The 20,101-nt window shown below is 39.3% G+C and overlaps 1 protein-coding gene across 5 annotated transcripts in view; it reads left to right on the top strand.

The window, feature by feature from the left end:
* Positions 1–20,101, top strand: part of NEMF (nuclear export mediator factor) — a 71,557-nt gene that overhangs the window by 48,572 nt on the left and 2,884 nt on the right. For 3 of the 5 annotated variants that reach the window (XM_021668198.2, XM_021668197.2, XM_021668196.2), the window contains 13 exons: positions 1,517–1,574; positions 2,089–2,147; positions 2,242–2,362; positions 3,817–4,096; positions 4,819–4,861; positions 4,990–5,039; positions 7,888–8,041; positions 14,543–14,620; positions 14,777–14,974; positions 18,317–18,349; positions 19,700–19,800; positions 19,885–19,928; positions 20,017–20,096. In XM_021668198.2, coding sequence (XP_021523873.2) covers positions 1,517–1,574; positions 2,089–2,147; positions 2,242–2,362; positions 3,817–4,096; positions 4,819–4,861; positions 4,990–5,039; positions 7,888–8,041; positions 14,543–14,620; positions 14,777–14,974; positions 18,317–18,349; positions 19,700–19,800; positions 19,885–19,928; positions 20,017–20,096 — 1,299 coding nt within the window. The other 2 variants (XR_010338578.1, XM_064365845.1) reach the window with 2 other exon arrangements.

The raw sequence follows: 20,101 nt of genomic DNA, 5'->3' as shown, positions 1-20,101 counted from the left end.
TCTTTTATTAAGAAAATTTTTTTAGTCTGTTTTTAATCCCTTGCTGGTTTTTTGTTGTCGTTGTTGTTGTTTTTTGTTTTTGACGGAGTCTTGCTCTGTTGCCCAGACTGGAGTGCAGTGGCACAATCTCTGCTTAGTGCAGCCTCTGCCTCCTGGGTTCAAGTGATTCTCCTGCCTCTGCCTCCCAAGTAGCTGGGATCACAGGTGTGCGCCACCACACCTAGCTAATTTTTCTATTTTTGTGGAGATGGGGTTTTGCCATCTTGGCTAGGTTGTCTCAAACTCCTGGCCTCAAGTGATCCTCCTCCCTCTGTCTCCCAAAGTGCTGGGGTTACAGGTGTGAGCTAACGCACCTGGCCCCTTGAAATTTTAATAACTATGACTAATAAAGGTACTCTCAAGATTTGGGGGTTTCACAGATGTATAAAAAATTTTTTTTAATTGTGGGATAAAGTTTACTCACTTTCTGTTTTGCCAAACTAGGATATATTTTTTTAAATCTGCTATCATCTTTATTTTGTAAAGTAAAAGGATACTTTATTATTAAAAACAGTATCTTAGAAAAATTTTTATTTAGTAAATAGAGCTTTCTTTTAGTAAACAGAGCTTTATGATAAGCACATTAAACTATCCTTAGTTTTCTTATTATATCTCATGCTGGAAGAGATGAATGGACCAGTTCTGGCTGTCATCATTGCTGGGTGTGGTGGCTTACACCTGTAATCCCAGCACTTTGGGAGGCCAAGGCAGGCGGATCACAAGGTCAGGAGTTTAAGACCAGCCTGGCCAACATAGTGAAACCCTGTGTCTACTAAAAATACAAAAACTAGCCAGCATAGTGGTGCATGCCCGTAATCCCAGTTCCTTGGGAGGCTGAGGCAGGAGAATCTCTTAAACCCAGGAGGTGGAGGTTGCAGTTAGCCGAGATTACGCCACTGCACTCTAGTGTGGGCAACAGAGTGAGACTTTGTCTCAAAAAAAATAAGATAAAATTGGCTGGGTGTGGTGGCTCACGCCTGTAATCCCAGCACTTTGGGAGGCCGAGGCAGGCAGATCACCTGAGGTACAGGAGTTTGAGACCAGCCTGACCAACATGGAGAAACTCCATGTCTACTAAAAATACAAAAAATTAGCCGAGGGTGGTGGCGCATGTCTGTAGTCCAAGCTACTCAGGAGGCTAAGGTAGGTGAATCACTTGAACCTGAGAGGCGGAGGTTGTGATAAGCTGAGATCGTGCCATTGCACTCCAGCCTGGGCAAGAAGAGCAAAACTCCGTCTCAAAAAGGAAAAAAAAAAAATTATTGATGTAGTGAATCCTTTGTTATTTCTTTGTTACTTCCAAAGGGTTATCTGTCATTAAACGGATTATCTTTTCCCTTTAGTATTGAGAATTTTTGCTAAATTATAAACTTTTTAGGAGAGAGTGTGGCTTACTTGACTCTGACTTTACTTTCTTCTCAAGTTTAAAAAAAATTCAGTGTATTTTAAATAATAATAATATTACTGTGTTCTTCAGGTATCTAAAACAGCACCAACTGGAGAATATTTGACAACAGGAAGCTTCATGATAAGAGGTAATGACTTGATGGGAAAAATATCTCTACACTTGTCAGTGGATTATGGAGACAGGTTTGAGGACAATTTACAAATACTCTCAGAACAGAGACTAATTACCCAGTTTTCCTATGTGAAGTCTGTTATGAAGTAAGGAGATTTTTGCCTTGATGTGGCAAGTTGACTATTTGTCATATCTTCTTCATGTATATTTTTATTGAGGGGACTGCACTTTCACAGAGTTTAGTTACAAGGGTAAGAAAGTATAGCCCAAACTTATTTCTGAAAATAGAATATTCAGGGTCTGACTAACCCAGAAAATATCAGACCAAGCATGTATTTTTTTTCTTCTTAATAACCGTTCCCTATACATATGGCCCAATTCTATAAATGGGAAATGTTATTCATGACATAGTAAAAGACAAAATGGATGTGGCAATTTAACGTCATCTGACACTAATTTCTTTTTTGTTTTGCAAGCAAAAACTGGAGAAAATTGATTTTTAAAGCATCTATGTACATTATCTTTTGTAGGAAAAAAGAATTTTCTTCCTCCTTCATATCTAATGATGGGATTTAGCTTCCTTTTTAAGGTACTCTTCAGCTTCTTGGTTATTTATCTATTTTTTCCTGATTTTCATTAGTCTTATCTAAAGCTCCATCACTGAAAAATAACTATTTCTTTAGGTAGATGAGTCTTGTGTTTGGAGACATCGGGGTGAGCGAAAAGTCAGAGTACAGGATGAAGACATGGAGACACTGGCAAGTTGCACAAGTGAACTCATATCAGAAGAAATGGAACAATTAGGTAGTTTATAGATTTTAAGAAATTAGCTTGTGACATTTTTTGTTACTTAGTTTTGCTTCTAAATCCTTAGATTATGTCTCTTTTGGGATAATCTAAATATTAAAAAATACCCCAAAACTCAAAGTACTTGCTGTCAATTTTACTGAATTTTGTTTTTGGAAATGCTAAATATACTTATTCTAGTGAATTTAAAATTATTTATTGGGCCGGGCGTTGTGGCTCATGCCTGTAATTTCAGCTCTTTGGGAGGCCAAGGCAGGTGGATTGCTTGAGCTCAGCTCAGGAGTTTGACACCAGCCTGGGCAACATGGCAAAACCTCATCTCTACAAAAAAATATCAACCAGGCGTTGTGAGCACCTGTAGTCCCAGCTATTCAAGAGACTAAGGTGGGAGGATTGCTTGAACCTGGGAGGCAGAGGTTACAGTGAGCCTAGATTCACCACTGCCACTGCACTCTAACCTGGGCAACAGAATGAGACCCTGTCTCAAAAAAAAAAAAAAAAAGTAATTGGATCCATACTAACATACTTTAATATATGTTTATATAGTGAAACTTCAGTGTTTAATGGGTAATGCATAAATGTGTTTAACAAAGATAGACTTGGGTAAATGTGGATTAGCATTTACTTTTGGGTTTAGGAATTAGAAGTGATAGATGAATTTATAACAAGTGCAGTTTCTCATATGAGAATTTGGCTTGATTTAATAAAATATTTGTTTTAAGTAGAGAGCAATTATAGTTGCTGGAATAAATTTACCTGCCTACCTAAGGGAGTGAGGGAAAATACTCTCTCTAAACCACTTTTGTAGTTATTCTCTCTCCTAAGGTCATTCCTTTTTACAGGTAATGTTGCATTGTCTCATTTACTATTACTGTTGTTCTGCAAGGTTCCATTGATTGAGACTCACCATGTCCCTGGGATTATATAAAGTGCCTTATTTGCATTATTTTTTATTCTCACAACCACCCTTGTCAGATGAGTGGTGGCATTTCATTTTGCAGGTGAAGCAGTAGTGCAGGTGAACACTACTATTAGACAGTGTTCATTTTGCAAAAGAATGAGCACCTGCTATGTGTGAGTTATATAACATGTATTTAAGTTTTCATGTGCAAATTTTAAAAGCAGCAACAGTTATACAACTGATTTTATTGTCTTGCTTTTTGGAAATATCCAACTAAGGCAAAGTTGTGGTTTTCCTTGTTGAAAGGGTAGCAGTGTCCAAAGAAATTTCTTGTGGTAAAGGATCTTGGAGATCATTTAGTTAAACCTGTTCATGATACGGGCTATTCTTTTGTCTAAAAGTACCCTTTGGGAATGATCAGGCATTTTTCTGGTGATCTTCTGGAGAAATATGGGAGAGATAGTCAATGGAATAATTTTATGAAGTTTTCAGGAAATCACCTGGCTTGGTTGGTAGTCCCACACTGACTTTCTTTATGGTAATTCCACAGATGGAGGTGACACTAGCAGTGAGGAGGATAAAGAGGAACATGAAACACTTCCTGTAGAAGTAGAACTCATGACTCAGGTTGACCAAGAGGATATCACTGTTCAGAGTGGTAGAGATGAACTAAATGAGGAACTCATTCAGGAAGAAAGCTCTGAAGATGAAGGAGAATATGAAGAGGTTAGAAAAGATCAGGATCTTATTGGTGAAATGAAGGATGAAGGGGAAGAGACATTAAATTATCCTGATACTACCATTGACTTGTCTCACCTTCAGCCTCAAAGGTAATTAAAAAATCTAATTTTAGGTATTACTGTGTAAGCTAAGAATGATGATGAGGTAATCCTTACAAAGATAACGCCAAAATTGACATCAGTACTTTTACCCTCCATTGTCTTATTACTTTTTCACCATTTGATTGGGTCTCTGCAAAGAAATTCCCAGAACCATGGTAGAAAAATACAGTGAATATAAAGTGGCCGAACTAGATCCAAATAGAAACAAGTAAATGGTTATAAATGCTAAAAACATAACAAAGGCAATTCCATCAAAGAAATGTGTTTCAGTCTATATAATGTCTCACAGATCATCAGGTGAATAGTCCATAGTTATAAATGCATTATTAATGGGGTAATTCAGAACAGCCTAGGAGTCAGACAGATCAGTATTTCGTCTTAGGGTGTGTCCTGGGGAAGTTACTTCGTTTTTAAGCTTCAGTTTCCTTCTTGGTGAAAAGAGAATGGTATCCCTTTCATAGGATTTGGTGAAGGTTTTATGCATGTATACCTTCTGATAGTACCTGACACAGTAAATTTTCAATGCATGTCTCCTATTTAAAAATGTATATGGAAGTGTGGAGAGAGGAGCAATTTGTATGTTTTTCTAACTTTACAAATTTGAAAATTTGTTGGATTGCCAGTATTTAAGAATATGATATAGGAATGTTTTGGGACTTCGTAAATTAATGCTTTTTACAGGCTTATAGAGACTCCCTTCTGTTTCATAGGTCCCTCCAGAAGTTGGCTTCAAAAGAGGAATCTTCTCATTCTGTAAGCTGTTTTCGCATTTTTATGAAGAATATCCTATTCTCAATGAATACTTTTCTACTTTTTAATTTTACTTTAAAAAAAATTAATAGCAGTGTTGTTTGCATTTGCCTGTTATTTTGTTTTAACAGAGTGACAGTAAATCACAGAGCCGGAGACATTTGTCAGCCAAGGAAAGAAGGTAAACACATCTGTGTTATCTAACTAAAAAGCATGTTTTTTTTTTAATTGACAGCTTAGCTATCACAAATTACGTAGCTGTTTAAAGACTTCCTTCAGTAAATTTACCAAGATTTACCACAAATTTTTAGTTTTTAATATTAAGCTCTAACACAGTTTTCTGTTTAAGGGCCCTAATCTGTCACTATAATCAGTGAAATAGATCTAGTAGAGTAGTCCTCACTTAACATTTTCTTTCTTTCTTTCTTCTTTTTTATTTTGAGACAGGGTCTCGTTCTGTTGCCCTGGCTGGAGTGCAGTGGCACAGTCATGACTCACTACAGCCTCAGACTCCCAGGCTCAGGCAGTCTCCTGCTTCAGCCTCCCAAGTAGCTGGGACTACAGGCGTGTGCTACTACAAAAATTTTTATATTTTTTTGTAGAGCTGGAGTTTAATCATGGTGCCCAGGCTGGTCTTGAACTCCTCAGCTCAAGTGATCCTCCCACATTGGCCGCCCAAAGTGATGGAATTACAGGCATGAGCCATCATGCCTGGCCTTCACTTAACATTTTCAGTAGGTTCTTGGAAACTTGGACTTTAAGGGAAACAATGTATAACGAAACCAGTTTTGCCATGGGCTAATTGATATAAACAAGAGTTAACTTCCTCCTGCATATTTTTGGTCACAAAGCCATCACCAAACTTCTAAATAAAGACCAAAAACCCTTCTAACAAAAAACATTGAAGTAAATGTAAACTATACATACATTTAAGAAAGATTAATAAAAGCAAGCAAGATAATTGTTTACCCAATTTTTGGTGAATCTGAGTGATGGCAGTTGTAGTGGTAGTGGATTAAATGAAGGACTGTTTGCAAAGTGAAAGTTGTAGAGGACCTCCTACCACCTTGAGGTTCAAAAACAATAACAAATACGGCAGATTCATTAAAAACACTTTCATACCACATTGTTTATTGTACATTTGTAGGACTGTTGTTTACTTTATGAATTTTTGACTGTCATTTATACTAATTCATTTGATTTTCAACTCCTTATTCCTGTTAAGGATCATTGGTGGCCAGAGCCTGTCCTGGCAGATCAGGGCAAAAGGCCAGAACCAACCCTAAACAGGAGGTCATTCCATTGCAGGGCATGCACACCTGCATTCACTCATGCTGGGATAATTTAGAAATCATCTGGCATGAAAAATGCCAGTTAACCTAACATGTGCATTTTGGGATGGGAGAGAAAACCTGAGTACCTGGTGAAAACCCACAGACATGGGGAGAATATGTAAATTCTGCACAGACAGTGGCCGTGGCCAGGAATCAGTTTTGTTCTTATCAAAGTTATAACAAAATGATGTTGAATGAAATGATGGTATTTGAGGACTTGCTGTAATAAGACCTTTTATTATATAAACACGTACAAAAATGATTGCGGTGTATTACATAGACTGGTTCTAGGATAATATTGGCAGGAATAAATACAAATATCTGAAATTAGGAAAGGTTTTTTTTTAGACAAGAGTCTCGCTCTGTCATCCAGGCTGGAGTGCAATCTCGTGATCTCAGCTCGCTGCAAACTCTGCCTCCTGGGTTCAAGCGACTCTCCTGCCTCAGCCTCCCAAGTAGCTGGGACTACAGTCGTTTCACCACACTGGGCTAATTTTTTATATTTTTAGTAGAGATGGGGTTTCACTGTGTTAGCCAGGATGGTCTTGATCCCATGACCTTGTGATCCGCCCACCTCGGCCTCCTAAAGTTTGGAGTCCTGGATTCAGGAAGTAGTCATAAATATGCAAATGGTATCTGAAAGTGATAAAGTAGTTCAAGAGTAAGAGAATGCTGTGAGTTCAGGTGTTTGGGGAAATAACATCAGAAGTACACCTTGAAAGATATGTTAGTAGTTACATAAACAAAGGAGGAGACTCCAAGGAGAATTAGCATTAACAAAGGGGAGTGCTTCTTTGGAGTAACATGCATATTGCTTTAGGGAAATGATAAATAGACTGAGTTGAAAGGAAGAGAAAGTTTATTAAATGGTAGATGATATGATTGGAGAAGTAAATTTGGACTAAAAGTGGAGTCCTTAAAAGCTAAGGATTTTGGACTCTACCCTTTAAAGTGATACGAAGAGAATGTGAAATAGGCAAACAATTAAGGAAGATTAATATAGAAGTTAATGGCCAGATGTGGTGGCTCATGCCTGTAATTCCAGCACTTTGGGAGGCTGAGGTGAATGGATCACATGAGATCAGGAGTTTGAGACCAGCCTGACCAACATGGTGAAACCCCATTATCTACTAAAAATACAAAATTAACTGGGCGTGGTGGCACAAGCTCCATCTCGTTCAGATTATGTAGATTCTGGAGGAAGTCTGGGTGGGATGTAATGAAGACCTGGACTAAGGTGTTGGCATTGGGAAAAGAAAGAAAAATATCACAGTAATAAAATTTACCCTTTCTTCTTAATCTGTGTAATTTTTAATTCATTTAGTCAACTAACCAGTCAACAAATGTTTTATTGAATGCCTAAGACCTGCCAAGACTATGTTGATACAAAGACTATCCATCCCAGTGTGGGGCCATCAAGGTATTCAGGGGCTAAATGTGCCTAGTGAGTAAGGATGAGTCAGGGTGACAATCTGTTGACCTTGGATGATGGAAAGAAAGATAAATTCATGAGAGAAGAAAAATTTTTATCTTTTTCCTATGTGATGATTTTGAGCATCTTCGTATATAGTGATTATCAAGCAGAAACCATGATTGTTTGTGTATTATATATGTGCCCTTTCCCATATAACGTTTTTAAGGCACTAAGAATTTGAAATTGTAAGAATGAGATGTTTTGGTATCATTTTTATTCAGGGAAATGAAAAAGAAAAAACTTCCAAGTGACTCGGGAGATTTAGAAGTGATAGAGGGAAAGGACAAAGAAAAAGAAATTACTGTACACGTTGAAACTCATCAGAACACAAGCAAAAATGTTACAGCTGTGCAGCCAATGAAACGAGGACAAAAGGTAAACTTCAGAATGATCTATATGGTTCACAGTTAAGTTGTGAGGTTCCTTTTAATGTTTTAAAGTTGAAGTGAAATAGGAAATGTAAGCCAAAAAATGATCCTGTGTGATTTCCTTTGAGTAAAAATTAATTGAGTAAATACAGCATTTAGGGAACATAGAGATCACCATTAAAAGTTCTTTAGACTTTTAAGATCATCTGCCCAGAAACTCTCATTTTATCTCAAAGAGAAATAGTAGATTATAATTTGTCAAAGTCACCCCGCTAGTTAAGTTGCAGAGCTGATATTTATTGAGAATTTAGCTCAATAATTTTTCAGTTATCAATGTGATTTTGGTTAGGGTTCTTACATATCTTACTAACGGTGGATGATGAAGAAAGAAATACTTGTGATAGAACATATTTTTTCCACACTTCCTCCCCTCCCCCAACTCCCCTAAGATGGAGTCTTGCTCTGTCGCTCACGCCAGAATGCAGTGGCGCGGTCAAGGCTCACTGCAGCAGCCTTAACTCCTGGCCTCAAGTGATCTTCCCCTCTCAGTCTTCCAAGTAGCTGAGACCACACAGGTGCATGCTATTAAAAAATTAACTAATAAAAAATTAGCTAAATTTTTAAATTTTTTGTAGAGATGGAGTCTATATTGTCCAGGCTGGTCTCAAACTCCCAGACTCAAGTGATCTTCCTGTCTCACCCTCCCAACGTGCTGGGACAAGAGGTTTGTTAGCCATCATGTCTGGTTACAATATAATACACTCTGCAAAATGCTGTAGCAGCGGACACAGTGACTCATGGCTGTAATCCCAGCACTTTGGGAGGCCAAGGTGGGTGGATCACTTGGGGCCAGGAGTTCAAGACCAGCCTAGCCAACATGGTAAAACCCCATCTCTACTAAAAGTACAAAAATTGATTTATGTCTCTTCATGATAAAAGAAAAAACAAACAAAAAAAAGTACAAAAATCAGCCAGGCATAGTGATACATGCCTGTAGTCCCAGCTACTCAGGTGGCTGAGGCAGAAGAATTGCTTGAACCCAGGAGGCAGAGGTTGCAGTGAGTCAAGATCACGCCACTGTACTCCAGCCTGGGTGACATGGTGAGACTCTGTCTCAAAAAAAAAGAAAAAAATGCTGTAACAGTACAAAGGGGATTATGGGCTAATTTATCAATGTACCTCTTTTAAAATTTAAATTTCTTTGCAATCTTTTTTTTTTTTTTTTTAGAGAGAGGGTCTTGCTGTGTTGCCCAGGCTGTAGTATAGTGGCTGTTTACAGGCATGTTTGTAGCATACTACAGCTTTGAACTCCTGGGCTCACACAGTCCTACCGCAGTCTCCCAAATAGCTGGGACCACAAGTCCATGCCACCACACTTGGCTATAATCTTTATAAAAATGTTTTGTGATCTTCCCTTCTTCCATAGAGGTCAGATTTTCCTAATTTTTTTCCAGTGAGCTGCAAATAAATGGACATATGGATAAGGAAGACTCAACATAATAAAAATATAAATTCTCCTCATATATAAATTCAAAATGACTTTAATCAGAATTGAGATTTTAATGCTTGATAAAATAATTCTAAAGTTATTTTAAAAGGAGTAAATGCTTGAGAATAGCTAAGGAAATGAGGGATTTCCCTATGAGGTAGTAAAATATTTAATGTTAGAATTTTTGCAACAGTATGTTATTAACATGGGAATAGCTAGACAGAAAAGTGAGACAATAAAATCTAGACACTGGATCACCACCTGATACTTAACATTTTAGTATGTGATAAAATCACAGATCATTTAAGAAGATATGAAATATTCAAAATGATGGCTAACCATGTGAAAACAGTACCACAGTAAATTCCAGATGGAGAAAGAAAAGAACCATCAATAAAATTAAAAAACAAATGGCAAATCTGAAAAAAAAAAAAGTGATGAAAGAAATGCCGTGTAAACCCGGGGATTTTTTTTTACTCATCAAATTAATAGGTACCACGTTGTCAGTCATTCAGTAAATGTTTGAGTGTACAACATGGGAATTCCCGTCAAAAGTTTGTAACAGCACTTCTGCCCTTTGACTCAGCAATTTCTTTTTGTTGTTGTTGTTGTTGTTGTTGTTGTTTTTTCTGAGACGGAGTCTCGTGCTGTTGCCAGGCTGGAGTGTCGTGGCAAGATCTCGGCTCATGGCAGCCTCCGCCTCCCTGGTTCAAGCAATTCTCCTGCCTCAGCTTCCCGAGTAGCTGGGACTACTAGTGTGTGCCACTATGCCTGGCTAATTTTTTGTATTTTTAGTAGAGATAGATTTCACTATGTTAGTCTTCTGACCTTGTGATACGCCTGCCTCGGCCTCCCAAAGTGCTGAAATTACACCCATGAGCCACGCACCTGGCCACCCCACGTATTTTTAAAACTTTCATTTCCTAATTGTTAGTTGCTGGTATTTGGGAAGACAGCTTTCATGTTAATCTAGTAATGGGCAATTTTATAGAGCACTTGCTAATTTTAATACTTCATCTGTAGGCAGTCATATTGTCTGCAAATTACAGCTTTTCTTCTAGTCCTAATATCTTTTTATTTTCCCCATGTTTTTTGCAGTGACTGAAAAGCAAAACTATAGTGTTTCATGGAAGTAGTAATAGTGCGTATCTTTGTTAATTCCATTAAAGGAACTGTTTCTAAGATTTTATCATTGTGGGATGTTTCCTATGAGTTGGAGGACACTTTTTTGCAAATTTTTGTTTGTTTGTTTGTTTGCGACAGAGTCTCACTCTGTCACCCAGGCAGGAGTGCAATGGCGCAATCTCGGCTCACTGCAACCTCCTCCTCCCGGGTTCAAGCAATTCTCCAGCCTCAGCCTCCTGAGTAGCTGGGATTATAGGCGCTCACCACCACACCTGGCTAATTTTTGTATTTTTAGTAGAGACGGGTTTTACCATGTTGACTGGGCTGGTCTCAAACTCCTGACCTCAGGTGATCTGCCTGCCTCGGCCTCCCAAAGTGCTGGGATTACAGCCATGAGCCATCATGCCCAGCCTGAAAGTTATTTATTTATTTTTTTTGAGACAGAGTTTCGCTCTTGTTACCTAGGCTGGAGTGCAATGGCACGATCTCGGCTCACCGCAACCTCCGCCTCCTGGGTTCAAGCAATTCTCCTGCCTCAGCCTCCTGAGTAGCTGGGACTACAGGCGTGCGCCACCATGCCCAGCTAATTTTTGTATTTTTTAGTAGAGACGGGGTTTCACCATGTTGACCACGATGGTCTCGATCTCTTGACCTCGTGATCCACCCGCCTCGGCCTCCCAAAGTGCTGGGATTATAGGCGTGAGCCACTGTGCCCGGCCCGAAAGTTATTTTTAATAATGATGAGTTAAATGTTACTGAATGGTTTTTCTGTATCTATTGCATTCTTTTTTTTTTTTTTTTGAGACAAATTCTCACTCTTGTCCAGGCTGGAATGCAGTGGTATGGTTATGGCCCACTGCAGCCTCAATCTCCTGGGCCTAAACAATCTTTCTACCTCAGCTTCCCAAATAGCTGGGATCACAGGCTTGTGCCACCATGCTTGGCTAATTTTTATTCTTATTACTTGTAGAGATGGGGTCTTGCTATTTGCCCAGGCTGGTCTTTAACTCCTAGGGTCAAATTATCCTCCCACTTTGGCCTCTGAAAGTGCTAGAATTACAGGCCTGAGCCACCATGCCCAGCCTATTGCATTTTTTTCTTGATTAATCAGTCAATATGGTATATTACTTGAGAAAAATCTATTAATTGGCCTCTAATTTCTCATACTTTCTCTGTCTGGTTTTTGTGTCTACATTATACCAGTTTCATAAGTTTAGGACCTTTTCCTCTTTTTCTGCTCTCTAGAACTTTGTATGAAGTGGAGATTGTGGCCCGGCACAGTGGCTCATGCCTGTAATCCCAACACTTTAGGAGGCTGAGACGGGTGGATCACCTGAGGTCAGGAGTTTGAGACCAGCCTGGCCAACATGGTGAAACCCCGTCTGTACTAAAAATACAAAAATTAGCCGGGTGTGGTGGCTCGCACCTATAGGTCCCAGCTTCTCAGGAGGCTGAGGAAGGAGAATGGCTTGAGCCTGGGAGGCAGAGGTTGCAATGAGTCGAGGTTACGCACTGCACTCCAGCCTGGGCAACAGAGCAATACTGTCAAGAAAAAAATGGAGATTGTTCCTTGAAGCTGGATAGCATTTGCTTATAAAACTAGACCTAATGTTTTGGGTTTTGTGAGTTTTTTTTTTTTGTTTTTTTTAAATTTTAGACTGCCTCACTTTGTTGCCCAGGCTGGGGTGTAGTGTCGCAATCTTGGCTCACTGCATCCTTGACCTCCTGGGCTCCAGCGATCCTCCCACCTCAGCTTCCCTCATAGCTGGGACCACAAGGTGTGTGCTACCATGCCCAGCTATTGTGAGGAGGTTTTTAAGTACTAATTTTAGTTTCTTTAATGAGTTTAGGTTTATTCAGGTTTTCTGGGATTTTTTTTTTGAAGTGGGCTTTCCAAAGTTGTATTTTCTAAGAAATTTTGTTCTCATCAGGTTTTCCATTTCTCAGTCTAGTTTATTGGTAACAATATTAATTTTTTTCTCAATTTTTTTGAGGTACAGTGTACATAATAGTAAAATGCATAGATCTTAAGTTTTTGGCTCAGTGACTTTTCATAAGCACCGACATCTGTGAAACCACCACCCAGATCCAGATACTTGGAATCTTTCCAACATCCCAGAAGGCTCATACTTGCCACTTTCTAAGAATATCCCCACATGACTTTTTTGTTTTTTGAGACAGAGTTTCACTCTTGTTCCCAGGCTGGAGTGTAATAGCACAATCTTGGCTCACTGCAACCTCTCTCTCCCGGGTTCAAGTGATTCTCATGCCTCAGCCTCCCAAGTAGCTGGAATTACAGGCATGCACCACCAGCCCGGCTAATATTTTTTGTGTTTTTAGTAGAGACGGGGGTTTCACCATACTGGTTAGGCTGGTCTTGAACTCCTGACCTCAGGTTATCTACCTGGCTGACCTCCCAAAGTGTTGAGATTACAGGCGTGAGCCACTGTGCCCGGCCCCCACATAACTTTCGGATCCACAAGTATGCATTTCTGTTTATATACCTATGAGTGGAATTTGCTGGGTTGTGGCATACCTGTTATGTTTGGCTTTATTAGATACTGCCAATCAGTTTTCCAGAGTACTTGTATCAATTTCCCACCAAGCAGTGTGTGAGTTCCAGTTCCTCCCCATCCTTAGTAACACTTGGTATTGTCTGGTTTTCTTTTTTCAGTCATTGAAGTGTGATACATCTGATACCTCATTTGGCTTTTATTTCACCTTGGTGACTAATGATATTGAACATTTTCTCATGTTTAGTAGATCTTTGTATACCCTCTTTCTGAAGTGACTATTTAAAAAATTGGTTTGTCCTATCTTTCTAGTTGATGTCTAAAAGTTCTCTGTAATCCTGAATACAAGTCCTTTCTTGGATATATGTATTGTAAGTGCTTTTCACACTTTGGAGCTTGCTTTGTTTCACTTTTATAATAATGTTTTTTGATGAGTAGCATTTTTAAATTCTAATTAAGTCTGATTTATCAATCCTTTCTCTTACGGTGTTTGTGTCCTGTTTAAAGAAGACTTTTTTTTTTTAATTTGAGTTGGAGTCTTGCCCTGTCACCCAGGCTGGAGTACAATGGCATGATCTTGGTTCACTGCAACCTTTGCCGCCTCCTGCTTCAGCCTCCCATGTAGCTGGGATTACAGGCACCTGTCACCATGCCCAGCTAATTTTTATATTTTTAGTAGAGACAGGGTTTCACCATGTTGGCCCGACTGGTCTTGAACTCCTGACCCCATGATCCACCCGCCTCAGCCTCCCAAATTATTGAGATTACAGGCGTGAACCACCATACCCAGCCAAGGAGTCTTTACAACTTTAGAAATGTGTTATTTGGGTCCCACTTAATACAATTAATCAAGACAAAAATCTCTAGGAGTGGAGCCTAGATGTTTATAGTTTAAAACCCTTAGAGTGGTTTGGGTATGTAATCAGGGTAAAGAATCCTTGGTTTATTTAATAAAATTCAGAGTCTTGAAAGCCTCTAGAGTAAGTGCCTAGCCTGGCTTTGCTGCTTTATTTCCTTTTCTTCCTCTATGTGTACCCCAGCTCCAGCCAAATGTGATGACTTGCTGTTACTGATTACTATTCTCTTCCTTTTTAGACTGGCTTTGCCAATACTGTTTTACTTTATTTCTTCCTCAAGCTCTTTATGTTGTGTTAATTTATCCTTACTTCTCTGTGTATCTTCTCTCCACCCTATGGTAAATTCCTTGAGGACGAGAACTTCGGTTATCCATCTTTATAGCCTTCATATTGTTTAGTATAATGGTGCCTTATTCAGTAAGCATTTTTGACAGAGAATATAAAGTAGCACCTTTTCTTTGCAAGTGTTTGTTGACATTTTTGTACTGCTGAATTTTTCTAACAAAAATCTTCTGATTTTCTAGAGTAAAATGAAAAAAATGAAGGAAAAATACAAAGACCAGGATGAAGAAGACCGTGAACTTATCATGAAATTGCTGGGGGTAAATAACATCTAAAAACATTTCTTCTTTTGCTTTTCAAATGGGCATCTAGTCCACTGCTTAGCATATGACAGGCATTCAATACATTCTTGTTAAACTATTGACAGTATTGAAAATACTGACAACACTGAATGATGTTTCCTTTATGAATTAAAGTCTGCAGGTTCAAACAAAGAAGAAAAAGGGAAGAAGGGGAAGAAAGGAAAAACAAAGGATGAACCTGTGAAGAAACAGCCCCAGAAACTCAGAGGTGGAGAAAGGGTCTCTGACAACATTAAGAAAGAAAGTCCATTTCTTGAGGTTATTACTCATGAGTTACAAGACTTCACTGTAGATGATCCACATGATGACAAGGTAAGGCTACTATACATGTGGGCTTCTGATTCTGAATTAGGGTGATTAACCATCCTGGGGATCCCAGGACATGGGACTTTCAGTTCTAAAACCAAGACAAGTGGTAACCCTCTTCTTAATGGAATGTCATCTCGAAAATACAGCCTGAAAGACTAAAATTGCAGTATCTTACCTAAGCATAATGATAATATTGATAGCTGATAAAAATTTTGTTATAAGCTTTTAGGAAGTAATCAGTTTTATGGAGAGGCTTTGATTCTGATGGGAACTGAATTAAAATAAGACAGAATTGGGATTGTCTTGAAGATGAGTAGAAAATAAATTTTCACTTTCTCTAAGCTTTTCTATAGGAATCTATGCTATATTGTCTTACATAATGTTGAAAATGGTTACACCGTTTAAGAGCCAAGTACTCTGGTTATAAAACCAGTAAGAATTTCATATTTTTCCAGCTAAGATGATTGCCTGATTGTTTTATTAACAATACAGCAATCCAGCCTTCAGTATATCTTCTTAGATGAATGTGTACATCTTCTTGAATTTTTTTTTTCTTTTTGAGACAGAGTATTGCTTCTTTGTCCAGGCTAGAGTGCAATGGTGCAATCTCAGCTCACTGCAACCTCTACCTCCCAGTTTCGAGCAGTTCTTCTGCCTCAGCCTCCCAAGTAACTGGGATTACAGCCATGTGCCAGCACACCCAGCTAATTTTTTTTGTATTTTCAGTAGAGACAGGGTTTTGCCGTGTTGGCCAAGCTGGTCTTGAACTCCTGACCTCAAGTGATTCGCCCACCTCCGCCTCCCGAAGTGCCGGATTACAGCTGTGAGCCACCATGCCCGGTGAATTTTTTTTTTTTTTGGCAGAAACTTTTTTTTTTTTTTTTTTTTTTAAAGGCACTCTGTCCCTCAGGCTGGCCTGCAGGGGCACAATCTGGGCTCACTGCAACCTCCACCTCCTGGATTCAGGTGATTTTTCTGCCTCAGCCTTCCGAGTAGCTGAGATTACAGGCATGCACCATCATGCCTGGCTAATTTTTGTATATTTAGTAGAGATGAGATTTCACCATGTTGGCTAGGCTGGTCTTCAACTCCTGATCTCAGGTGATACACCTGCCTTGACCTCCCAAAGTGTTGGGATTATAGGCGTGAGCCACCGTGCCCAGCCTGTTTTATTTTTTAATAACTTGGTTTAAAATGGAGAATGAATAAAAAATTTTTACTTTCATCACCAAGCGCTTGTTTCTCTTTTTTTTTTGAGACAGAGTCTTGCTCTGTCGCCAGGTTGGAGTGCAGTGGTGCAATCTAAGCTCACTGCAACCTCTGCCTCCCGGGTTCTAGTGATTCTCCTGCTTCAGCCTCCTGAGTAGCTGGGACTACAGGTGTGCACCACCACCCCTGGCTAATTTTTGTATTTTTAGTAGAGACAGGGTTTCACCATGTTGACCAGGATGGTCTCAATCTCTTGACCTTGTGATCCGCCAGTCTCAGCCTCCCAAAGTGTTGGGATTATAGGCATCAGCCACCACATTCTGCCTGTCACCAGTATTTTTTTATGTAGTTAAAACCTGAGTTATAATTGTGTGCTCAGTTTAGTGCAGGTAATACTTACAGGGATTCCGTATTACTATTTTGTTTTTTTCCCTGCTAAACAGTGTTGTTGTTTAGTAATACTACAACTCATTTTGGCTCTTAAAATTTTTACATTATTCTTATATTCTGTAAATCGTAGACTCATAGTTACTCACTAGAGGTGTTAATTATTAATACTCTTTCATGAGTAGGTGCTATGGTCTAAATGTTGGTATCCCCTGAGAATTCATATATGGGAACCCAACTACCCAATATGTTAGTATTAAGAGGTTGGGCCTTTAGGAAGCTACTAAGTCACGAAGGCTCTTCTGTCATGAATGAGATGAGTGCCCTTTTGCTGTGTGAGGACACCGCAATAAAGTGCCATCTTTTTTTTTTTTTTTTTTTTTTTTTGAAACAGAGTCTTCCTCTGTCACCCCGGCTGGAAGCTGGAATGCAGTGGCGCCATCTCTGCTCACTGCAACCTCTGCCTCCCAGGTTCAAGTAATTCTTCTGCCTCCCAAGTAGCTGGGACTACAGGTGTGCCACCACATCCACTTGATTTATTTTTAGTAGAGACAAGGTTTCATCATATTGGCAAGGCTGGTCTCAAACCCCTGACCTTGTGATCCGCCAGCCTCGGCCTCCCAAATTGCTGGGATTACAGGTGTGAGCCAATGCACCCGGCCAGTGCCTTCTTTATTTAAGATGGGGTCTCCCTGTGTTGCCCAGATTGGTCTCGAACTCCTGGGCTCTACGGATCTTCCCACCTCAGCCTCCCAAAGTGCTGGGATTACAGGTATGAGCCAACACACCTAGCCTAAGGTGCCATCTCTGAGGCAAGCCCTGATCAGACATTGAATCTGCTGGTGCCTTGATGCTGGACTTCCCAGTCTCCAGAACTGTAAGAGGTAAAACTTCTGTTGTTTATAAATTACACAGTTAAGGTATTTTGTTACAGTAGTCTGAACAGACTGAGATAGAAGGTTATCTCCAGATAGATTTTTCTTATGTAAGCAAACAAAGTTACTCATATTTTATGGGATATGGGAAAAATTTATCCTAAACTATTGAATAGATATTTAAAAATAAAAGTTCTGGCCGGGCATGGTGGTGCACGCCTGTAATCCCAACACTTTAGGAGACTGAGATGGGTGGATCACAAGGTCAGGAGTTTGACCAACCTGACCAACATGGTGAAACTCCCATCTCTACTAAAAGTACAAAAATTAGCTGGGTGTGGTGGCACATTCTGTAATCCCAGTTACTTGGGAGGCTCCGGCAGGAGAATCACTTGAACCCAGGAGGTTGAGGTTGCTGTAAGCTGAGATTGTACCACTGCCCTCCAGCCTGGACTGAGACTCTGTCTCAAAAAGAAAAAAAAAAAAAAAGTTCTTTTGACCAGAATTCTCCATTTGCTCTTCTCCTGGCAAACATAGCAACCTTAGTTGTCATTTTAAATTGTCCCTGTAACTTTTGTTGCTTTACCATATACTTTATGTGAAAGTGGGTTCCCTCCTCCTCTACTTCAGAGAACTACCCTTCTTCTCTTGAACAACAGTACTTTCTTAAGTAATAAACAGACACACATAAACACACATATGAATCCACTTCAGAGTCTTAGGATACTGAAGAATATAACCTTGAGGCCCCTATCCTGTGGGTCCGAAATGAGAGTCTGGGTATGTCACTGTTTCTTTCTCCTTATGGCTTAATGGTGTGGAATTTCATTTTACGTAATAGCTGACATTTTTTGTTTTTATATATTCGGAACAGGAAGAGCAAGATCTGGATCAACAGGGAAATGAGGTACGATTTTATGTTGGGGTTCCTACTGCAATGCTGCAATTACACCTGGTTCCTAGAATGTTTGAAACACAACTTACTAAAACTTAAAAACCTAAGGCAAGACTGTAGGCTATGAAGTCAAACTTTTGGGGTCTTAATCCCAACTCTGCTATATGTAACTGTGTAAACTTGGAACACTATTCTTTGTATCTCAGTTTCCTCATCTGAAGAATGGGGATAATGTCCCTACCCAGGAGAGGGTTGTTTTGATAACTAATATATGTAAAGGGCATTTAGAAAAGTTTATGGCACATAGCAAACACTCAAATATCAAGTATAGTTCAGCACCAAGCGTTGTCCTAAATCTAAGTTTACTCATTTTGTTAAATAAATGGGGGCAATCTCACAGGCAGCACAGCAAGTAAGAACTCTAAGATGCCCTGGGATTTCTCCTTAATAATGGGTAAGAGAGAAATCCCAGGGTTTCTCAAGTTTGGCACTATTAACGTTTGGGGTTGGTTAATTCTTTGTTTTGGGGTCTGTCCCATTCATTATAAAATGGTTAGTGACATCCTTGACCTTTACCCACTAGATGCCAGTGCAGCCCCTACCTCTTCCTTCTCATCCCTCATCGTGTCAACCAAAACTATCTCCAGACATTGGCCAATGTCTTCTGAGGGGCAGAATCCTCCCAAGTCAAGAAGCAGTGGTGTAGCCATACAGTAATGATGATATATTACTGTATCATTTTAATCCATAGTTTTCTGCAACTCAGGTAATATCCAACAGTTTTTTTCCCATTTTTTTTTTTTTTTGAGACAGGGTCTTTGTCACCCAGGGTGGTGTCACCCAGTGCAGTGGCAGGATCATGGCCCTCCACAGCCTCTACCTCCTGGGCTCAAGTGATCCTCCTACCTTGGCCTCCCAAGTAGCTGGGACTACAGGCACCCACCACAATGCCCAGCTAACTTGTATATTTTTTGTAGAGACAGGTTCCTCTATGTTTCCCAGGGTGGTCTTGACCTTCTAGGCTGAAGTGATCCACTGCCTCAAGACTTCCAGAGTGTTAGGATTACAGGCATGAGCCACTGATCCTTGGCTGCCTTTCTCTTAAATGTAACTATAGGTAGTGTTTTGAAAATTCTCATTACTTATTATGCTAGGCAAAAATGAAGTAGTAAAGAATATATTTAAACATTGGTCTTCAATTGTTTGGAACTACAAAGCAGAGTTTAAGTACTGCTGTTCCAACTTAGATGGTATATGTATCAGAAAAAGGTAAATATGTTAAGATAATTCAGCAGTGTTTCAGCATTTTTTTAAAGAGTGGTATAAACTGCTTTTGTAATTGTTTTTATTTGCCCTTTATAGGAAAACCTGTTTGATTCTTTGACAGGCCAGCCACATCCTGAAGATGTACTATTGTTTGCCATTCCAATATGTGCCCCTTACACCACCATGACAAACTACAAGTATGTTACCCTTAGTTGACAGAATGGCTTTCATGAATTGTTTTGTAATGTTTATTTAGTAACACATATATTTCCTTTTTAAAGATACAAAGTGAAACTTACTCCTGGAGTGCAGAAAAAGGGAAAAGGTATTTAAATTTTTTTTTGAATTATGATTTTAAACAGTTCAGTGACTTAACAGAATTAGATTATGCTTACTCTTTTTTGTATTTACAGCTGCAAAGACAGCCTTGAATAGTTTCATGCATTTCAAAGAAGCAACAGCAAGAGAAAAAGACTTATTCCGCAGCGTAAAGGTAAA

Source organism: Aotus nancymaae, unplaced genomic scaffold (assembly GCF_030222135.1).
Source record: "Aotus nancymaae isolate 86718 unplaced genomic scaffold, 86718_ANA_hifiasm-v0.15.2.pri h1tg000062l, whole genome shotgun sequence".
Classification (NCBI taxonomy): Eukaryota; Metazoa; Chordata; class Mammalia; order Primates; family Aotidae; genus Aotus; species Aotus nancymaae.
This window is presented reverse-complemented; position numbering and strand designations above follow the sequence as displayed.